The 16,489-nt window shown below is 40.1% G+C and overlaps 2 protein-coding genes across 2 annotated transcripts in view; one reads left to right on the top strand and one right to left on the bottom strand.

Annotated features, from left to right (window-relative positions):
• UBTD2 (ubiquitin domain containing 2) overlaps window positions 1–1,909 on the top strand; it is a 56,107-nt gene extending 54,198 nt beyond the window's left edge. The window contains exon 3 of the mRNA XM_007465557.1: window positions 1,755–1,909. Coding sequence (XP_007465619.1) covers window positions 1,755–1,909 — 155 coding nt within the window. The remainder of the gene's footprint in view (window positions 1–1,754) is intronic.
• A 5,255-nt stretch (window positions 1,910–7,164) lies between these two features.
• EFCAB9 (EF-hand calcium binding domain 9) lies at window positions 7,165–12,358 on the bottom strand. The gene is made up of 5 exons (XM_007465556.1): window positions 12,223–12,358; window positions 9,274–9,422; window positions 8,312–8,488; window positions 7,450–7,566; window positions 7,165–7,182 (listed from the first exon to the last, which is right to left on the bottom strand). The coding sequence occupies exons 1-5, from the start codon at window positions 12,356–12,358 to the stop codon at window positions 7,165–7,167; spliced, it is 597 nt and encodes a 198-aa protein (XP_007465618.1).
• Between the last annotated feature and the right edge of the window lie 4,131 nt (window positions 12,359–16,489).

Below are 16,489 nucleotides of genomic sequence, written 5' to 3'. Positions count from 1 at the left end.
GAAGGGCAGAAGGGGAAAGACTCAGCTTTCTACTGTGATGAAAGAGTGAGTATTCAGCTCTAGGAAGAGCCAGAGTGCCTGTTAGACTGTACATTTGTTCTAAGCTTGGCATGCACTACTGTTTGAGCACTGCGCTAGAGGCTGCCATGGCACCTCTCGTCCTGGTTTCTAGGGAGGCTAAAAATACAGGCTGTCTTTCGGTCAAGACATTGTTCTGCCTGTAGTTTGACAGCTTTGGTTTGCACTTTTATTTTCTGTCTCTTGTGGTGCATGAAGATGAAGCAGCATGTGCAAACCTGGAAATCACGTTAGAGGTCATTTTTATCCTGCCTCATTTTGCTAATTGAGAGAAGTATTACAGGTTAAAGAACGTTGCTCAAGGTTGTACACCTAGTTAATAAAGAGGCTGGGAATATCATCTTGGTCTCCTGATTCCAAAGGTAATGATATAGAATGGTGCCTCTCTTAGAGAATGTTTTTCTAGCAGAACAGTTATGTAAATATATATGTTCTTGTTCCTATCAGGCTGACATTACTGACGCCCCAGTATCAATGGGATATATATCTGAAGGTATTTTCCTGAGAGAGATGATGAGTCTGTAGTGAACTCTCCACCTTCTCTTTGCTAGTTTTCCTAATGGTCAGCCCACCTGAAAGGCACTGAGGTTTCTTTGCCTTAGGACAAGGCTATATCAAGTATATAAACAGTGAAGTTTGCACAACTGACTATTTATAAATAATATTTATACTGCAGTGTGATGGTTACTAGTGTAGGGAACTGCTGGTGATCACAACTGGGCTTGAAGCATATCTATTTCTACAGTCATAGCAGTGTTCAGATTAGTGAATAACACAGAGGCTGAACATTATTTTTAAATACAGAGGAAAGGGGAGATTTGCGTGTATTAATGCTTGGTGCCTGAGTTCTCACCCCAGCCCATCATATGTAACTTAGAAAGCAGGCCCAGTTCAACCCTTGGTGGATTGGTGACTGTTCCAGTCTCATTTGGGATGCTTTGGATTTTCAGCCTACTGATGGAGATCAGTTTATTGACTCATTTGTTCATTGGTAACCATTTCTCAGTGTCCACGCCCCATATTCATTAGCCTGTGTATGAGTGTTCTGAATATGGTAGATATTTTTGGTTTTTATCCAAATTGATAATCAGCTGACATTAATGTTCCAGTTTGAGCAAAAGACACATTATGAATAACCTTAAAATAAAACATTAATTAAGTATGCTTTCAAGTTCCCCAAGGGAAGCTCTGGTAATTACAGTGGTTTATACTTTATAAAGAAATTAACCATGAATACCTTCTTTTAAACCATAAACACTTTTTTCCCCCTCCCCTGAGCTAGCCAGTTATAAACCTCATACCTCTTTTGTTCTTCCTTTTTAACTCAAAGCTTCTCTGTAACAGATTGACTAATTAGGGTTAAATAAAACACCTCAGTCATTTCTGTGGTAGTTGTGCTAATGAGATCCATACATAAGCCATCAGACAGTGGCACTGGTAAGCTTGTCATCTCTAGTTTGTGATTTCTTTGGACTGAGGACTTCTGGCCAAGTACTTCAACTTAGGAAGTCTAGGCACTAAGAGAACCACTCTGGAACACTGTGTTGTGGAGAATTGAGCTTAGGGATCTGGGGGTTTTGCCTTTTTTTTTTTTAAGGTTAGCTGATTCATTTCCTAAAAAGATATCCCAATGTAATTGGCATCTCCCATTAATTTGGTCTAAGCATTGATTGCAGCAGAAGGAGTGGAACCGGCTAGTCAGCGGTGGTTCTTTTCTGGCAGACCTCTCACCGACAAAATGAAGTTGGAAGAGCTGAAGATCCCAAAGGACTATGTTGTACAGGTTATAATGAGCCAACCTTTGCAAAACCCAACACCAGTTGAGAACTGAACTGGTCCTGCTGGCTGTCCCTAGATCCCTCCTGCTCCTTTTTATTGTTGTTGTTATCATCTCCTACTCTATGGCGTGAAATTTTTCACTGCTCTGAATTCCTTTTGAATGGATTTAATTCTGAGGAATTACCAGTGAAAACTTCCATCTGTGATGGAGACCAACGAAAATAATTAATAAAACACAAAGAGCCAGCCTTTGAGACTCATGTAATTACAGTTTCTAATTCAAGAGGCAGTTAAGAAATAGATAACCATTTATTTTAAAATACCCAACAACTATATAATGGCTGTATTTAAATGATTTGGACTGTAAATAGAACATTGCATCCATGCAGAACAGCACCAAGCACCTGTGAATATAGAATTCTTAAAAAATAAATCAAATACAATTTCCAGAAATCATCAATAACATTATAAAACTTGAGCTTTTTAAAATGGAAACTGAAAAGAGCAGTACTTGAGGTTCTCTTCTTTTCTGGTCTTAATTCCTTGCTCAATTAATATTTAGCCATAAAGGAGTAGAGACTGGCAAACTGTGTTTCAATATTGCTTTCCCCATCCCCATATGTTGAGCTCCTTGTTTTCATTCACACTAAATTTTGGTGCCTTCCAGCACGTTGGTGGCAGGCATCTTTCTGGAACACTAGGCAATAATTTAGTCAGTGCATTCAGATCTCTGACTTTCAACTGATAACTTAGTTGAAAAGTCTATTGTCCTCTTGCTGCATAGGTATTTTGAAATGTCTATATAATGAAGCTGTTTCATATCCAGGCTTAGAAGGACACTACTATGTAAAACCTTCATTGATCTACCTACTCTGCTTAGAACTTTTCAGAGCTAACTGTGCCCCCAAATGCATGGATATGCATGGAATCAAGTACAGCTGTTCCTACTGTAGGATAATAAAGTAATTATCTCTTCTCCCCCAATTTGCAGGAAGGGTGTAAGGAAAACCCATTCTGTCTGTGCCTGGGAGAATTGTGCCTGTCTTCAGTCTTATAGAAAAAATTTCAACTCATAATTTGCTAGAGTGAAAGATTTACTGACATCACTTAAACATCGACAGTGAGACCAAATGCTGATACGTTGCTTTATACTTTAGTGCTTTCCATAGTTCACTGTTACCTGTAGTTGTGGTGGATGAGAATTTTCCTCTCTCATCTTTCCTAGCAAAGAGGCAAATTAAGAAGCATCTGCAGATTATATTAGAGGACTGAAAAATTTGGTGAGATAACCTGACCCTTCTGTACTAGGAACAAAGCTGCCAAGGATTATATTTAATTTGGAGCCTTTTCAAGGTTGGTTCCATACGTGAGAAGGGGGCTACCAAGTGATTTCTGAACCCCTGAGAATCCATGAGATGGAAAAGTAGAGGCAAGAAGGCACTTAACGTTGTTCTCAAATGAGAAATAATCAAACCTTCACATGTATTTTGGATGTGAAGCACCATTATTAATTTTAATGGCAAAATGAAACTAGTTTAAATGTAATGTTTAAAATACTATTAAATTTCCTATAGCCTGATTGCACATAATATCTATAATTGTAACATATCATGTTTCTGAGAGCTTTAACTGCTTCTCTTTTTCATGCAATCATTTTAAAGATTGTGGCTACATTTAATTTAGGTTTACTGATAATTGAATCTAAATTCAAGAGGCAACAGCAGCATTAATTCCAAAGGAGTATTTTTATATATGGAGGTGGAGATATGCGAGGGTATTTCAATATAATGCCCCTGTCATCAAAATGTTTCCTTATTAATTTGTGTGTCACATTGAACAGCAACATCTCTCAAAGTTTGTCAACTGGAGGACAAAAAAAGTGTTCAGATCTATTTTTCTTAAGTAAATTTGGTGATATAATAATCTATAGTTGGTAGAAGTTTTTTTGTTGAGGATTGGAGCTCTCTTAATAGTTTATTTTATTTTAAAGGAACATGTACTTTGAATAACAATTTTCTGGGCATTTAACTAACCTAGGTGAGAAAACCATGGTGCTGTTTAATTGTAAATAGATTGATATAAGATTGGACCAATACTTGATGTGTACAATTTTAGTATGTAGGGTTTTTGTGCTTTTTTTAAAAAAAAAGTTCAATTTTTCTCTTTGTCTTTGCCTTTATTCTGGGTTTTTAATTATTATTACTCTCCACAATAAGGGTAATCTGCTTCATTCTGATGATAACCTCTAAAAAGGTTTTTCCCCTTTTTAAAACCTCCCAGCTCAGTAACTAACAAGTTCATTACTACCAAACTTAGGCTCTGCTATGTCAAACCATACATGGTCATTTATAGATATACTTTATTTGCTGCATTGAAATCTTGGTCTCAAATAGGTTGTTGTTTTTTTCTTTTAAGAATCATGCTGTAGGGCTTCCCTGGTGGCGCAGTGGTTGAGAGTCTGCCTGCCCATGCAGGGGACACGGGTTCGTGCCCTGGTCCGGGAAGATCCCACATGCCGCGGAGCGGCTGGGCCCGTGAGCAATGGCCGCTGAGCCTGCGTGTCCGGAGAGGGAGAGGCCACAACAGTGAGAGGCCCACATACCGCAAAAAAAAAAAAAAAAAAAGAATCATGCTGTAAACCAAAACCCATAATTCAGTTTTTCAGAAGCACTGAGCTCATTTCTTTATCCATTTTGGATCAAAGTGGTAGGCTTTGATTGTTAATTTTTATTTAAAATAAGTGATACATACACATGGGAAAAAAAAATCCAAACATACCGAAGTGAAGAGTCTCTCTGAAGATGCCTGTTCTTCATCTCCCATTTCTTCTCCCCAGAGGTAACAGCTGTTCCCAGTTTTCTGGATATCTTTAAAGATGCTCTACCACAGTGGTTCTCAAACTTCAGCATGCATGCATCAGAATTACCTGGAAGGCTTATTAAAACACAGATTGCTGTGCTCTTCCCCCAGAGGTTCAGAGTTAGTAGGTCTGAGTGGGGTCTAATAATTTGCATTTCTAAAAGTTCTCAGGTGATGCTGCTGCTACTAGTCTGGGGATCCCAATGTGAGAACCACTATTTTAGTGTATGTGAGTATATTTACCTGCCCTACCCTGTTTTTTCCATAAATAACATATGCTATTCTATACATTTGATTTTTTTCTAAAATGGTTAGTCTTAGAGATTGTTCCATATATGTTGAGCTAGATCTGCTTCATTCCTCTTACAGGTGCAGTAGTATTCCATTGTCTGGAGTACCACAGGTCAGTCTGGCTGTTTCTAGTCTTTTGGTACTGTAAACCATGCTACTGTGAAATGTCCTTTTCTATAGCTGCATCTTTACATCTATGTACATTGCTATATCAAACAGTATATACATTTAGGGAGTAGATGCTGAATTGCCCTCCAAATAGATTTTAACCAATTTAATACTATAGCGATATGACTGCTCTTATTTTCCTATATTCTGACCAACTTTTTTTTTTCCCGTAAATTTATTTATTTATTTATTTTTGGCTGCATTGGGTCTTTGTTGCTGCGCACGGGCTTTCTCTAGTTGTGGTGAGCGGGGGCTACTCTTAGTGGCGGTGTGCAGGCTTCTCATTGCAGTGGCTTCTCTTATTGTGGAGCACCAGCTCTAGGCATGCAGGCCCAGCTGTTGTGGTACTCAGGCTCAGTAGTTGCGGCTCGCGGGCTTCAGAGTGCAGGCTCAGTAGTTGTGGTACATGGGCTTAGTTGCTCTGTGGCATGTGGGATCCTCCTCGACCAGGGCTCGAACCCATGCCCCCTGCATTGGCAGGCGGACTCTTAACCACTGCGTCACCAGGGAAGTCCCTGACCAACTTACTGATCTTTGACAGTCTAGGAGGAAACCTGTGTCATGTGGTTTTACTTTGTGTTATGGGATCTTAGTTCCCCGACCAGGGATTGAACCCACGGCCTCAGCAGCAAAAGCACGGAGTCCTAACCGCTGGACCGCCAGGGGATTCCTGCTAGCTCCATTTAGTTTTTGTAGTACCGTTGTGGGGAAGACAAAAGTTTTGGCTGCTAAGCATTACTCATAAGTGTGTTATCCAAATCTCATGACTATTAGAGTAAATATAGAGAATGTTCATAGTAATTAACATGATTTCAGCTATTACGTGTGACTTATGAATGACAGTCTTAGGCAGTATTCTTGTCTGTTGCACATTGACAAAGTGATTTTTGATTATTAAGTACTCTGGAACTCACTGAATGCCTTACGGTCAGTTATAATGCATATATTATTTCCTTAAGAAATTCTTGGTTTATAGTAAATGAGCTGTATTTCTTTAATCACCAAACATGTCCCTCAGAAATCTATGGTAGAAGGAGATGTGGTAATTAGCATTAGGTAGAAGGGGTTTCTGAGCCAGTGAAACGCCAGCTTAAAACTTAAACAGAATCTGCTAAGACTGAAGTGAGTTACTCAAATCACTTGTTCTCAGTACAAGCGTCTAATTGACCTTGAATCTGAACTCTGGTCCTGCCACTAGTGAGTCATTAAGAACCTTGGGTAAGGTTCTTAATCTTTTTTTTTTTTTTTTTGCGGTACGCGGGCCTCTCACTGTTACGGCCTCTCCCGTTGCGGAGCACAGGCTCCGGACGCACAGGCTCAGCGGCCATGGCTCACGGGCCCAGCCGCTCCGCGGCATGTGGGATCTTCCCAGACCGGGGCACAAACCCGTGTCCCCTGCATCGGCAGGCGGACTCAACCACTGCGCCACTAGGGAAGCCCGAGGTTCTTAATCTTGACACCTCAATTTCCTCATCTGTAAATTGAGGATAACACTTAATTCGCAGGGTTAGGGGATAAATTCATGCGTCTAAAGCCCCTGCCTGACCCATTGCAAGCACTTACTCAGTGGTCGTTATCAGTGTTCGTTATCATTATTAACATCACAGTAGTCAAGGAGGATTCACAAATCCCATGCTAAAGACACTTAAAAATTATTCAAAGCATTAATTATACAAAAAAATAGAATTATACAAGGGCATGTAATAATTATTTTACCCTAGTAGATTTGGTATAGTTGCTTAAGCACTTAACTCATCAAAGAGTAATTTAAATTCTAGGAAGAACACAGTCCCCATATCCTTAAAAGTCAGTTTCCCTTATGGTTGGAGGCACTTCGACATTTGCCAATTTGAAGTTTGTTGTAGCCTAAGGAGTGGGAGAATTAGAATTCTGAAAGTATTGGACCACCAGTGACAAATGTTAGGAAAGCACCACCTTCCGACTGCTTGGCTCCAGTAAGAGTTGGTAATTATTTGGATACACAGGGACCTAATGGACAGAGTTGATCTGAAAAGCAGCAGCAGAGTTAGGACATGTCAACAAAGAGAAAGTTTTTACTTCACTTACATAACTGTGAGTCATTTGTGAGGTCTAAAGGTTATTAAAGTTAAGAATATGCTGATGGAGGAGTGCTTATCTGAACCCCGCATGTGTAAAAATCAATTTAAAGATATCTACTTTGATGTTCTAAATTTATTTTTAGAGATGTTAACAATTGTAATTACTTATACTTTCAAAATGATTTATTCCAAGAAGACTCTCTCTTTGGCTCACATTAACTTGTGACACTTTCTTTTCGGGCAGAGCTTTCTCTTTCGCTGCTTTCTGACTCTCCTGGTATTTGTCCATGGAGAAGATAGTAAACAGCTTAAATTCCTTGTAATTAAGACGCTTGTGTTGGGGGGCAAAAAGAAAAGTTATTTCAGGAAGGCTTTGATACTTTGTTTCAGATGACAGCAGGATTGTAATCATTTCTCATTTAAAACCTTGGAAACTTTATTAAAGAGGCCCAGGGACATAATTATAGTCTAATTGTAGTCGAGGAGCCAGGAACAGAGAGTCTATTGTAGACTCTAAAGGCACCAAGGGTCACTTTCTTACTTCTGCTACATCAAGTCCAGACTCCGTCAGGCTGCCATCTGAGCTGCTTCAGAGTATGATCCATCTTTTTAAACCGTAAACCTTAGCTCTCACTTGTTAGTCAACATGGACTTCCTCTTTAAATAGGCAGAATCCACTGTCTTCTCCACAGTTGTTTTCTCTTGGGATTTAGCTCATGTGTTCCCATCTAAGAATTTCTTCCTTTCTGCTTATTAAAATCTATAAACCCTTCCCCTAAGACCAACTTCTGCCATATTGATGTATTTCCTTCTTTCAGCTGAACTTCTAAACAAAATTTCCTTCTCCAAACTTCTATAATTTTATATCCACATTCTGTGACGTAGCACTTAGTTATTCAGTCCTCTCTTACAGGCCTATATATCTCTTTAGTTTTTTATGATCCCAGAGCCATGACACGCTCCAGTAGGTTTTTCCCACCCTCTTCCTCCCCCGTCTCCAGTGTAGGTAGCAGGACCTGGTCCTCTACCTTTGTACAGAGGGGCTGCCGGGCCACACTTTAGGGATCTGCACTTACACAGTCACCTGTGATGTCAAAGTCACGGTACAGGTCTCTGAGTTGCTGTTTTTTAATATTGAAGAGAAAGTTGTACATGTGGAAGTTGGATGGGCCAATTTTCAGCTCCCCATCCAGGTCAAGCAGCTCAAAAACAGGCCGGGAATGGCGGAAAATAAATTGCTCTTCCAAATGGTTCTGCTTTGAGAGAAATATGTAAATATGTTGTTGGTGCTACTTTCTAAACTTGCGACATCAAGACTCATATGTTCACTAATCCATTTCCTAGAGAGCTAAAAGCAAAACGCAGAATCATAGCAGCTCAGGGCTGAAAGGGTTCTATGGTCGATGTACCAGATCCTGCTTCATCATCTGCATTCAGGGGGGACTTATGCCACCTGTAGTGATTGGTTCTGCTAGACAGAACTCTAGTCACTAGAATGTATTTCTTTATGTTCAGTGAAAATCTACTTATGAAAATTGTGGCACTGGCAGTAAAATGCTGACACAAGGTGCCTTTCCTCAAGGAGTGGGAAAGAGGTAAATACACACTAGGAGTGTGTACCAGGTAAGGTGGGAACCCAAAGAAGGGTGTGTCTTGTCTTTATCATTCATCCCCTTCAGAAAGTTCTCTGAGAAAAGGGATCACTGAGGAAGAGAGGCAATTAGGATTACTGGTGATTATTTTAAGACCCACCAGCTAGAAGGGGCAAGGAAGGGCATGCCAAGGAGGGATGTGACAGGATGAGATTCGTTCTTTATAAAGGCAATGTGGGAGGGAGGCTGGATAACCTTTGGAAACTCCTAGGTTATAGATGGGCCATTTAGGAAGCAAAAGTAGTTCTCCCGCCATTTTTTTTCTTCCTGGTTCAAGTGAAAAGAAAAATTCTGATGCACTCTCAATTCGGTGCTACCTTTAGCAAAATGGTGGCAGCAGCCAAGCTGTGCCCCCTCTGCTCCACAGAGCCTGACTTGTTACTTGCCTCCTGTGCCAGCAGTATGCAAACCAGCATGTAGAACTGGTCAAAACCAATCTCGCCCACAGCCTTCCAGTCCAGCATGTTAAACACAATTGTGATCTGGTTCCGTTTCAGGTCAGTCACGTGATGAAGGAAGTGGTAGAATAGCACATCTGTTGGTAAGGAGATGAGATGGATTATTCTGAAATGGTTCCAAAATGTTAAACATCTGGGAACCACATAAACGGTTGTCATTTATGGAAGCTTGTTGACCTGGCCATAGTAATGATAATATTTTGTTTCTGGCTTTGCCACTATACCTTGCACAGTTTCTCAAACCTCAGTTGCCCTTGAACTGTGTGGAAAAGCACTGTACCTGGACTTGTGGAGAAGGAGATAGTGGATAGGGCTTGGTTCCTGAGCCCAGCTTACACGCTCGACGGAGCAGACAGATGTGTATACGTAACCAATAAAAGTCTCAAAGTGCTCCTGGTACATGGAAGGAAGAGTTTAATTCTCACTGGGGGCCTATGACACATTCTTGGAAAAGCTGACATTTCACCTGGGCCTTTCACTTGAGAGAATTAAAACAAGAGAAATTTTAAAGATCATTCCTCTTCTGTAAAAGTATCACTTTTCCTCATGCTTACATAAAGCAAATGCATTCGGTGATGGGGGAAAAGAGCTATCACTGAGCATCTTTGGACGCTGGGCGCTAATTTAGGTGCCACATGTCACTGAACCCTGACAACCCTACACAGCCTTTTACAATAAGCCTCAGGTAGTAACTAATCTCAGGGCTTCTTGAGCTATAATAGGCATACCAATCACTTGAGGATCTTGTAAAAACACCAATTCTGATTAGGAACTCTGGCATGGGACTGAGTCTGCATTCTTAACAAGCTCCCAAGTGATGTGGCAGCTGCTGGTCAGTGGACCACACTTTGAGTGGCAGAGCTGGAATTCAGATGTGGTCCGTCTGACTCCACAGCCTTGCTCTTTCCACAATGAAGCCATAGCTTTTGCACATTAGTTAATGCATATACAGTCATATACAGTCAGAGAAAAAAAATACTGTAAAGGACAGGGAAGGTATTTGCCTGAAATTCCACTCACTAATCATCTGTCTCAGGGAGTGTTAGATGGAAGAAACAAACATGGTGATACGTTTACACAGTGATATATGGCTGTACAGGTTGTATGTACAAATCACCCAGGGGATTTCAGGGATTTTCAAGTGTAACTTTGTCTACATGTGACTTCTCCTTGCCCATTGATTACAGAGACTACCTCCTGCACGAGACATGGCTCCACTAAATCCGTAAAGCACATCTGTGTGGTTTGGAGTCCTGGCTGAAGCTGGCTAAGTGCACAGTGAAACCAGTCGTCACAATGTCATGATCTGGGGGTTTCTGATGGCCTCTTGATGTTCCTTCCCCACGTCCCACCAGGTATGAGTCCAACCAGGTACGAGCACTTGGGAACAACACACCATGTGTAAACACCATGATGTTTGCTCCTTGAGAAATGTTTTATTGTGAGACTTAGTAGTTACTAAACAAATACTGTTTTTCAATCAGCTGGCTCTGGCCCACTCAAGTCTCCAAGGCTTTAAGTCACTATCTCCCTGGAAGGCAAAACTCAAGGCTATGCCTTCTCCCTTTCAGGTCACCATCCAGTCCCTTGGTGACCAGAAGACACAAGTATGACTTTATCTCTTGGGTATTGCATCACCAGGGAGTGATTTAGTTACCAGGGAGATCAGACTCTGCTCAGCAAACGCTGGTGAGACTAAGAGTGTGGGCTTTGGGTTTTGGTCCCAGATCTTCTGTTTACATCTAGGCGTCCTACAGTTGCTTTATCTAGGACCGGGTTATTGTGAAGATTTGGTGACATACTGTGTGTAAACTGGAGGCATGAAAGTATGAGAAAATTAAGTATCTTTTTATTATTTTATAAAGATTGAATGAACTCTTTAAAATATCTTTATGGAAGAAACTCCTTATTGATAAATGACATCTCTCTCAGGTCACAATGAGTCGGACACCTTATTTATACCCAGTCCTGAAAACAAAACAGACAAACGAAAAAAACCTAGGGGACTTCCCTGGTGGTCCAGTGGTTAAGAATCCGCCTTCCAATGCAGGCGACACGGGTTCGATCCCTGGTCTGGGAACTAAGATCCCACATGCTGTGGGGCAACTAAGCCCGTGCGCCACAACTACTGAGCCTGCGCGCCACAACTAGAGAGAAGCCCACATGTGGCAATGAAGAGCCTGTGCACCGCAGTGAAAGTGCCCGCCTGCCACAACTAAGACCCGATGCAGCCAAAAATATATATAAATAAATAAATATTAAAAAAAAAACCTAAAGTGTTTTAATTGGTCTTCTGTTAGTTTGTGCACTCAAAGGCAGGGTCGAGATCATCACCATTTTCTGGTCACTCACAATTACCAAGAATTAGAAGGGATCTTGCAGATCATCTGATTCAAACCTCCCATTCGATAGACGAGAAGTCTTGCTAAGGGAGTCTTGAGGGTTAATGCCTGAGTGGGGCTCAGTCCCCAGGAATAATTGTAATAATAAGGAACATTTATGAAATCCTTACAGTGTGCCAGGCACCATGCTAAGCATTTTCCATGCATTATCTCATTTATCTTTTTTTTTCCAACTGTGAGATGGACTCCATCATTAGAAGCCTCACTTACAGATGAGGAAAATGAGACTTAAAAGAGGATGATGATGTTCTCCAAATCACCAAGGAATAATGGGTGGAGGACCTAACCCCAGAGCCTGCCATTTTATCCTCCTCACAGAACTGCCTTCAAGTCTCAGTTGGCAAGTTTTCTCTGTGCTTCATTTAGAAGATATAATATATACATTAATGAAATAGTTTCTGGTTCTATAAATTTTCCTGCACATTCGTTAAAAACCAGGTAATGACCCAGAGGAAGCATTTCTGAAAGTACTAACCATTCAAGGTTTTCTTGCGGTGCACATCAAGAAGGTGAAAATACTCCACCAAAGCCTTCACATTTCTCACGGATAATAAGCAATACAGTTTATCCAGATAGAGGTACCACAGAAACGATCCTTGCTTCAGTTTCATTATGGTGCCCTTTAAGCCGAAGACTCTGGCAACCTGAAGGAGAAGAGAGAATTCTGCCTCAGAATTAGAATGTTGGATAGAGAGAAGCTCTGGTAATAAAGGTCTTCCTACGTCAAAGCATCATAGGAAACAGTCAATAAAAAAATTAAAATTGTGGGAATTCCCTGGCGGTCCAGTGGTTAGGACTCAGTGCTTTCACTGCTGTGGCCCGGGTTCAAGCCCTGGTTGGGGAAATAAGATCCCACAAGACACTCGGAGCAGCCAAAAAAAAAAATGGTTGAGAATTTTCCAAAACCAATGAAAGACACCCACCCACAGACTGTGCTCATCATCATTATCAAGGTGAACAGTTACGTAACTACATGTTACACTGTTGTAAGTGTATTAATATATTAACTCATTTAGTCTGAAGATTAATCATACAATCCTATGAGGTAGAGATTATACCTATTTTACAGATTAAGAAACAGGCTCAAGTTACAATCTATTACGTATAAAATAAATAAACAACAAGGATATATTGTACAGCGAATATAGCCAATATATATATGTTTTTTGGCCATGCCCCATTGCACGAGGGATCTTAGTTCCTGGACCAAGGATTGAACCTGCACCCTTGGCAGTGAAAGCACAAAGTCCTAACCACGGGACCGCCAGGGAATTCCCTAGCCAGTATTTTATAATGACTATAAATAGATTATAACCTTTAAAAATTGTGAACCACTGTGTTGTACACCTGTAACTTGTATAATATTGTACATGAATTGTATCAATAAAAATTTTTTTAAAAAGGCTCAGAAAAGTTAAGTAATTTTCCTAAAGTCACTAAGCTAATTAATAGTGAAGTCAGCATGTGAACCTAGTCTGGCAATAATCACTGCTTTTTAATAGCTATGCTATATTCCCTCTCAAAAGACTGAAGTCCTAAGTAGTTGAGATAAGAAGAAATACATATATGTACACATCAGAGTGAAACTGCATTCTACCAAAGGCAAAGATTTTAAAGGCAATCAGAGAAGAAAGATTATCTTCAAAGGACTAATGATTAAACTTAACAATCAACTTCTTCACAACATGGAAACCAAAACATAATGTAATACTATTTCAAAGTATAAAAACAATCATAGCCAAGCTAAAATTATACACTCAGTAAAAACATCTTTCAAGAGTGAAGGGAAGTTCCTTAAAGTTAAACATGAGATTACCATATAAACTAGCATTTCCACCCTAGATACATATCCAAAAGAAATGAAAACAAGTATTCAGATACTTGTACAAAATGTTTATAGCAGCACTATTCACAATAGGCAAAAGGTGGAAACAGCCCAAATGTCCATCAACTGATGAATGGACAAATGAAATGGTAGCACATCCATACAGTGAAATACTTAGCCATGAAAGGGAATGATACATGTTACAATGTAGATGAACCTTATAGTAAGTGAAAGAAGCCAGGCACAGAAGGTCACATATTGTATGATTCCATTTATATTAAATATCCAGAAGAGGCAAAGCCATGGAGACAGAAAGCAGATCAGTCATTGCCAGGGGCTGGGGGCTGGGGGAGTGGGTGATGGGAAGTGACTGCTTACTGGATACAAAGATTCCCACTGGGGTGATGAAAATGTTTCAAACTGGACAGAGGTGATGGTTGAACAACACTGTCAATGTACTAAATGCCACTGAATTTTACACTTTAAAATAGGTAATTTTACATTATGTGAGTTCCACCTTCATTTAAAAGAATGAGGAGGAAAATCAAACCTGAATTTGATCAATTTATAGAAAATATAAATCAGGGAAATAGGACAGCAGAGGTCCATGTTAAATGACACTACGGGGACACAATCAACAAAACCCAGACTGTGGAAAGCTCTAAAAGAAAATGACTCCACTTCTTCAATAAACATTTATAAGAAAAGAAAAAGAGATGGAAGAGGGATCTATAGATTAATAGTTAAATTTCTTTCAAATCACATCAACCAGTTACAGTGTATGGACTTATGAGGATCATAATTCATATAGACTGTATACGTAAAAACCCACAAAAACAAACAACAAAAGCATGAGATGATGGAGAACTATGAACACTGATTGGATGTAATATTAGGAATGACAGTGGATGTGGTGGTTGTTTAAAAAGATAAAATGGTAAGATGCCTGGAATTTGCTTCAAAATAATCCAGGCCCGTGGGTGTTGGTATACATATAACAGGATTGTTCAAACATGAACTGACTGATGGGTGTACAGGAGTACTAGCTTATACTATTCTTTCTACTTTGAATATGTTTGAAATTTTCTATAGTGAAAAAAAAAATTAGGATGAGATAAAGCTGTATTCAGGCAAAAGCAACCAACCAACCAACCAAACAACTAAGAATGATCACCAACGGACCCTCCCAAAAGAAATTCTAAAGGATCAACTTAACGGTAGTCAGAGAATGATCACAGAGAGAAAATCCAAGATATCAGAAGGAATGGAGAGCAACAAAGTAGTAAAAATACGTGGGTCAGTGCAAGTAAACAACCATGGGGTAAAATAATAACAATGTCATAGGGAGTTTAAAATGATAAAATTTAAATGCAATACAATTATGACAGAAGGAGGGAGCTAACAAATCCATACACACAAAAACAGAAAATTAACAGCCATAAGTGAATTCTTCAGGCACAGAAAAATAATTCCATATGGAAACACAGAAATTCAGGAAGGAATGAAGAGTACCAGAAATTGAAAATATGTGAGTAAATCTAAATGAATCTTGACTGTATAAAACATTAAAAATAATGTCACATGAAGAAGCCAGCTGTGGTGCCCTCAGAACTCACCAGGAGCTACGGAGGGAAAGATCTATTGCTGCTAGGGGAAGGGAGAAAAAATGGTGTAATATTTAACTGCATTTTCCCAGCGTATTAGGGTGAGCACTGCTACCTACTGTAACAAACAATTCCCAAAATGTCAGAACTCTCTTCCAATGCCATAGTAGCAGTAGCATTCAAGATGATGGTGTTCTGAGGGTGCCACGGCGTACACAGAGTAGAAATATAATGTTGTACACGTGAAACATATTTAATGTTATAAACCAACGTCACACCAATACAAAATAAATTTAAAAAATAGATGATGGTTCCCTGTCAGTCTTGAGTTCCTCAGTGACTACACGAAAAGACAGAGGATCTTTCCATGTCCTGGGGGTGAGAACCGTGGATTTTATCTGGGCCTTGAGAGCGAGGGGTTCCTCTCTACCAGTAGCAGAAAGCTATTGCTTTGAAGAATTTTGCTTTTGCTACTTCTGAGGAGGTAGATGAGACCTTATACTCATCCCCTGGCAGGCACCAAGCACCTCCTTCACTCCTGCGTCAGCAAGAACTGGCAGTCTCCGGTCTGCTGCCCTGCCCCCAGTTTTTCTCACAGGCTCCCATTGGCGACTCATGGGAAGGAGTTTGCCAGTGTGTGTGATTGCCCCTTGTGTCTGGGAACTCCAGCTATTCCACACTGACGTGGTATCCCAAACTTTGCCTCTAATGATCTGCTCAAACTTTGGTTGCTTTCTTCACCACGTGTACGGTGGCTGCCGTTTTCAGCCGTGTTCTGCCAAAGGTCCAATGGTTGGTGTGCCCTCTCTCTCCTTGCAGGGGCTTGTTCTTTGTTAGAATTCACTTTCCTTGGTTGCCTTGTGACCTCAGTTCTTTGATATGCTCAAGAAAAGTTATAGTTTTGTAGATCATCCATCTTTTTTTCTCACTAAGATAGATGCTACATTCTTTGTAGCTTTCTATACAGTAAGAAACCATCTTTGTTGTGTGAAGCTACCAAGACGCTGAGGGTTTTATTGCAGCATAAAGGCCTGTTCAAATGGATACAGTGGTTTTTATCTGCATTTCCCCGATGACTAATGAAGTTGAGCATGTTTACATGTGCATATTTGCCATCTGTATTTTGTTTCAAGACAGAGGCACAGATGTTGATGTAAGGATAGACATTTCCTGTCTTAGCTCTAGAAAGACTTCTCCAAGGAGCCATAGTATCATTTTATGGAAAATTGTATTTGGAGACCACAATCTAGGCTCTGCTTAGCTTTTTTGGTCTATGAGCCTATTGGCTTTCTGTTTGGTCTCGTGACCTCTTT

This window comes from Lipotes vexillifer, unplaced genomic scaffold (genome assembly GCF_000442215.2).
Source record: "Lipotes vexillifer unplaced genomic scaffold, Lipotes_vexillifer_v1.1 scaffold621, whole genome shotgun sequence".
Classification (NCBI taxonomy): Eukaryota; Metazoa; Chordata; class Mammalia; order Artiodactyla; family Lipotidae; genus Lipotes; species Lipotes vexillifer.
This window is presented reverse-complemented; position numbering and strand designations above follow the sequence as displayed.

Bases quoted from the DNA above. Each gene is read 5' to 3' on its own strand.
- EFCAB9 (XM_007465556.1), bottom strand. From the start codon at position 12,358: ATGAAACTGAAGCAAGGATCGTTTCTGTGGTACCTCTATCTGGATAAA. The intron at 8,489-9,273 runs GCAAGTAACAAG...CTCTCAAAGCAG, and splicing joins GCATACTGCTGGCACAGGAG to AACCATTTGGAAGAGCAATT. The intron at 7,567-8,311 runs GTAAGTGCAGAT...CCCCAACACAAG, and splicing joins TTGACATCACAGGTGACTGT to CGTCTTAATTACAAGGAATT.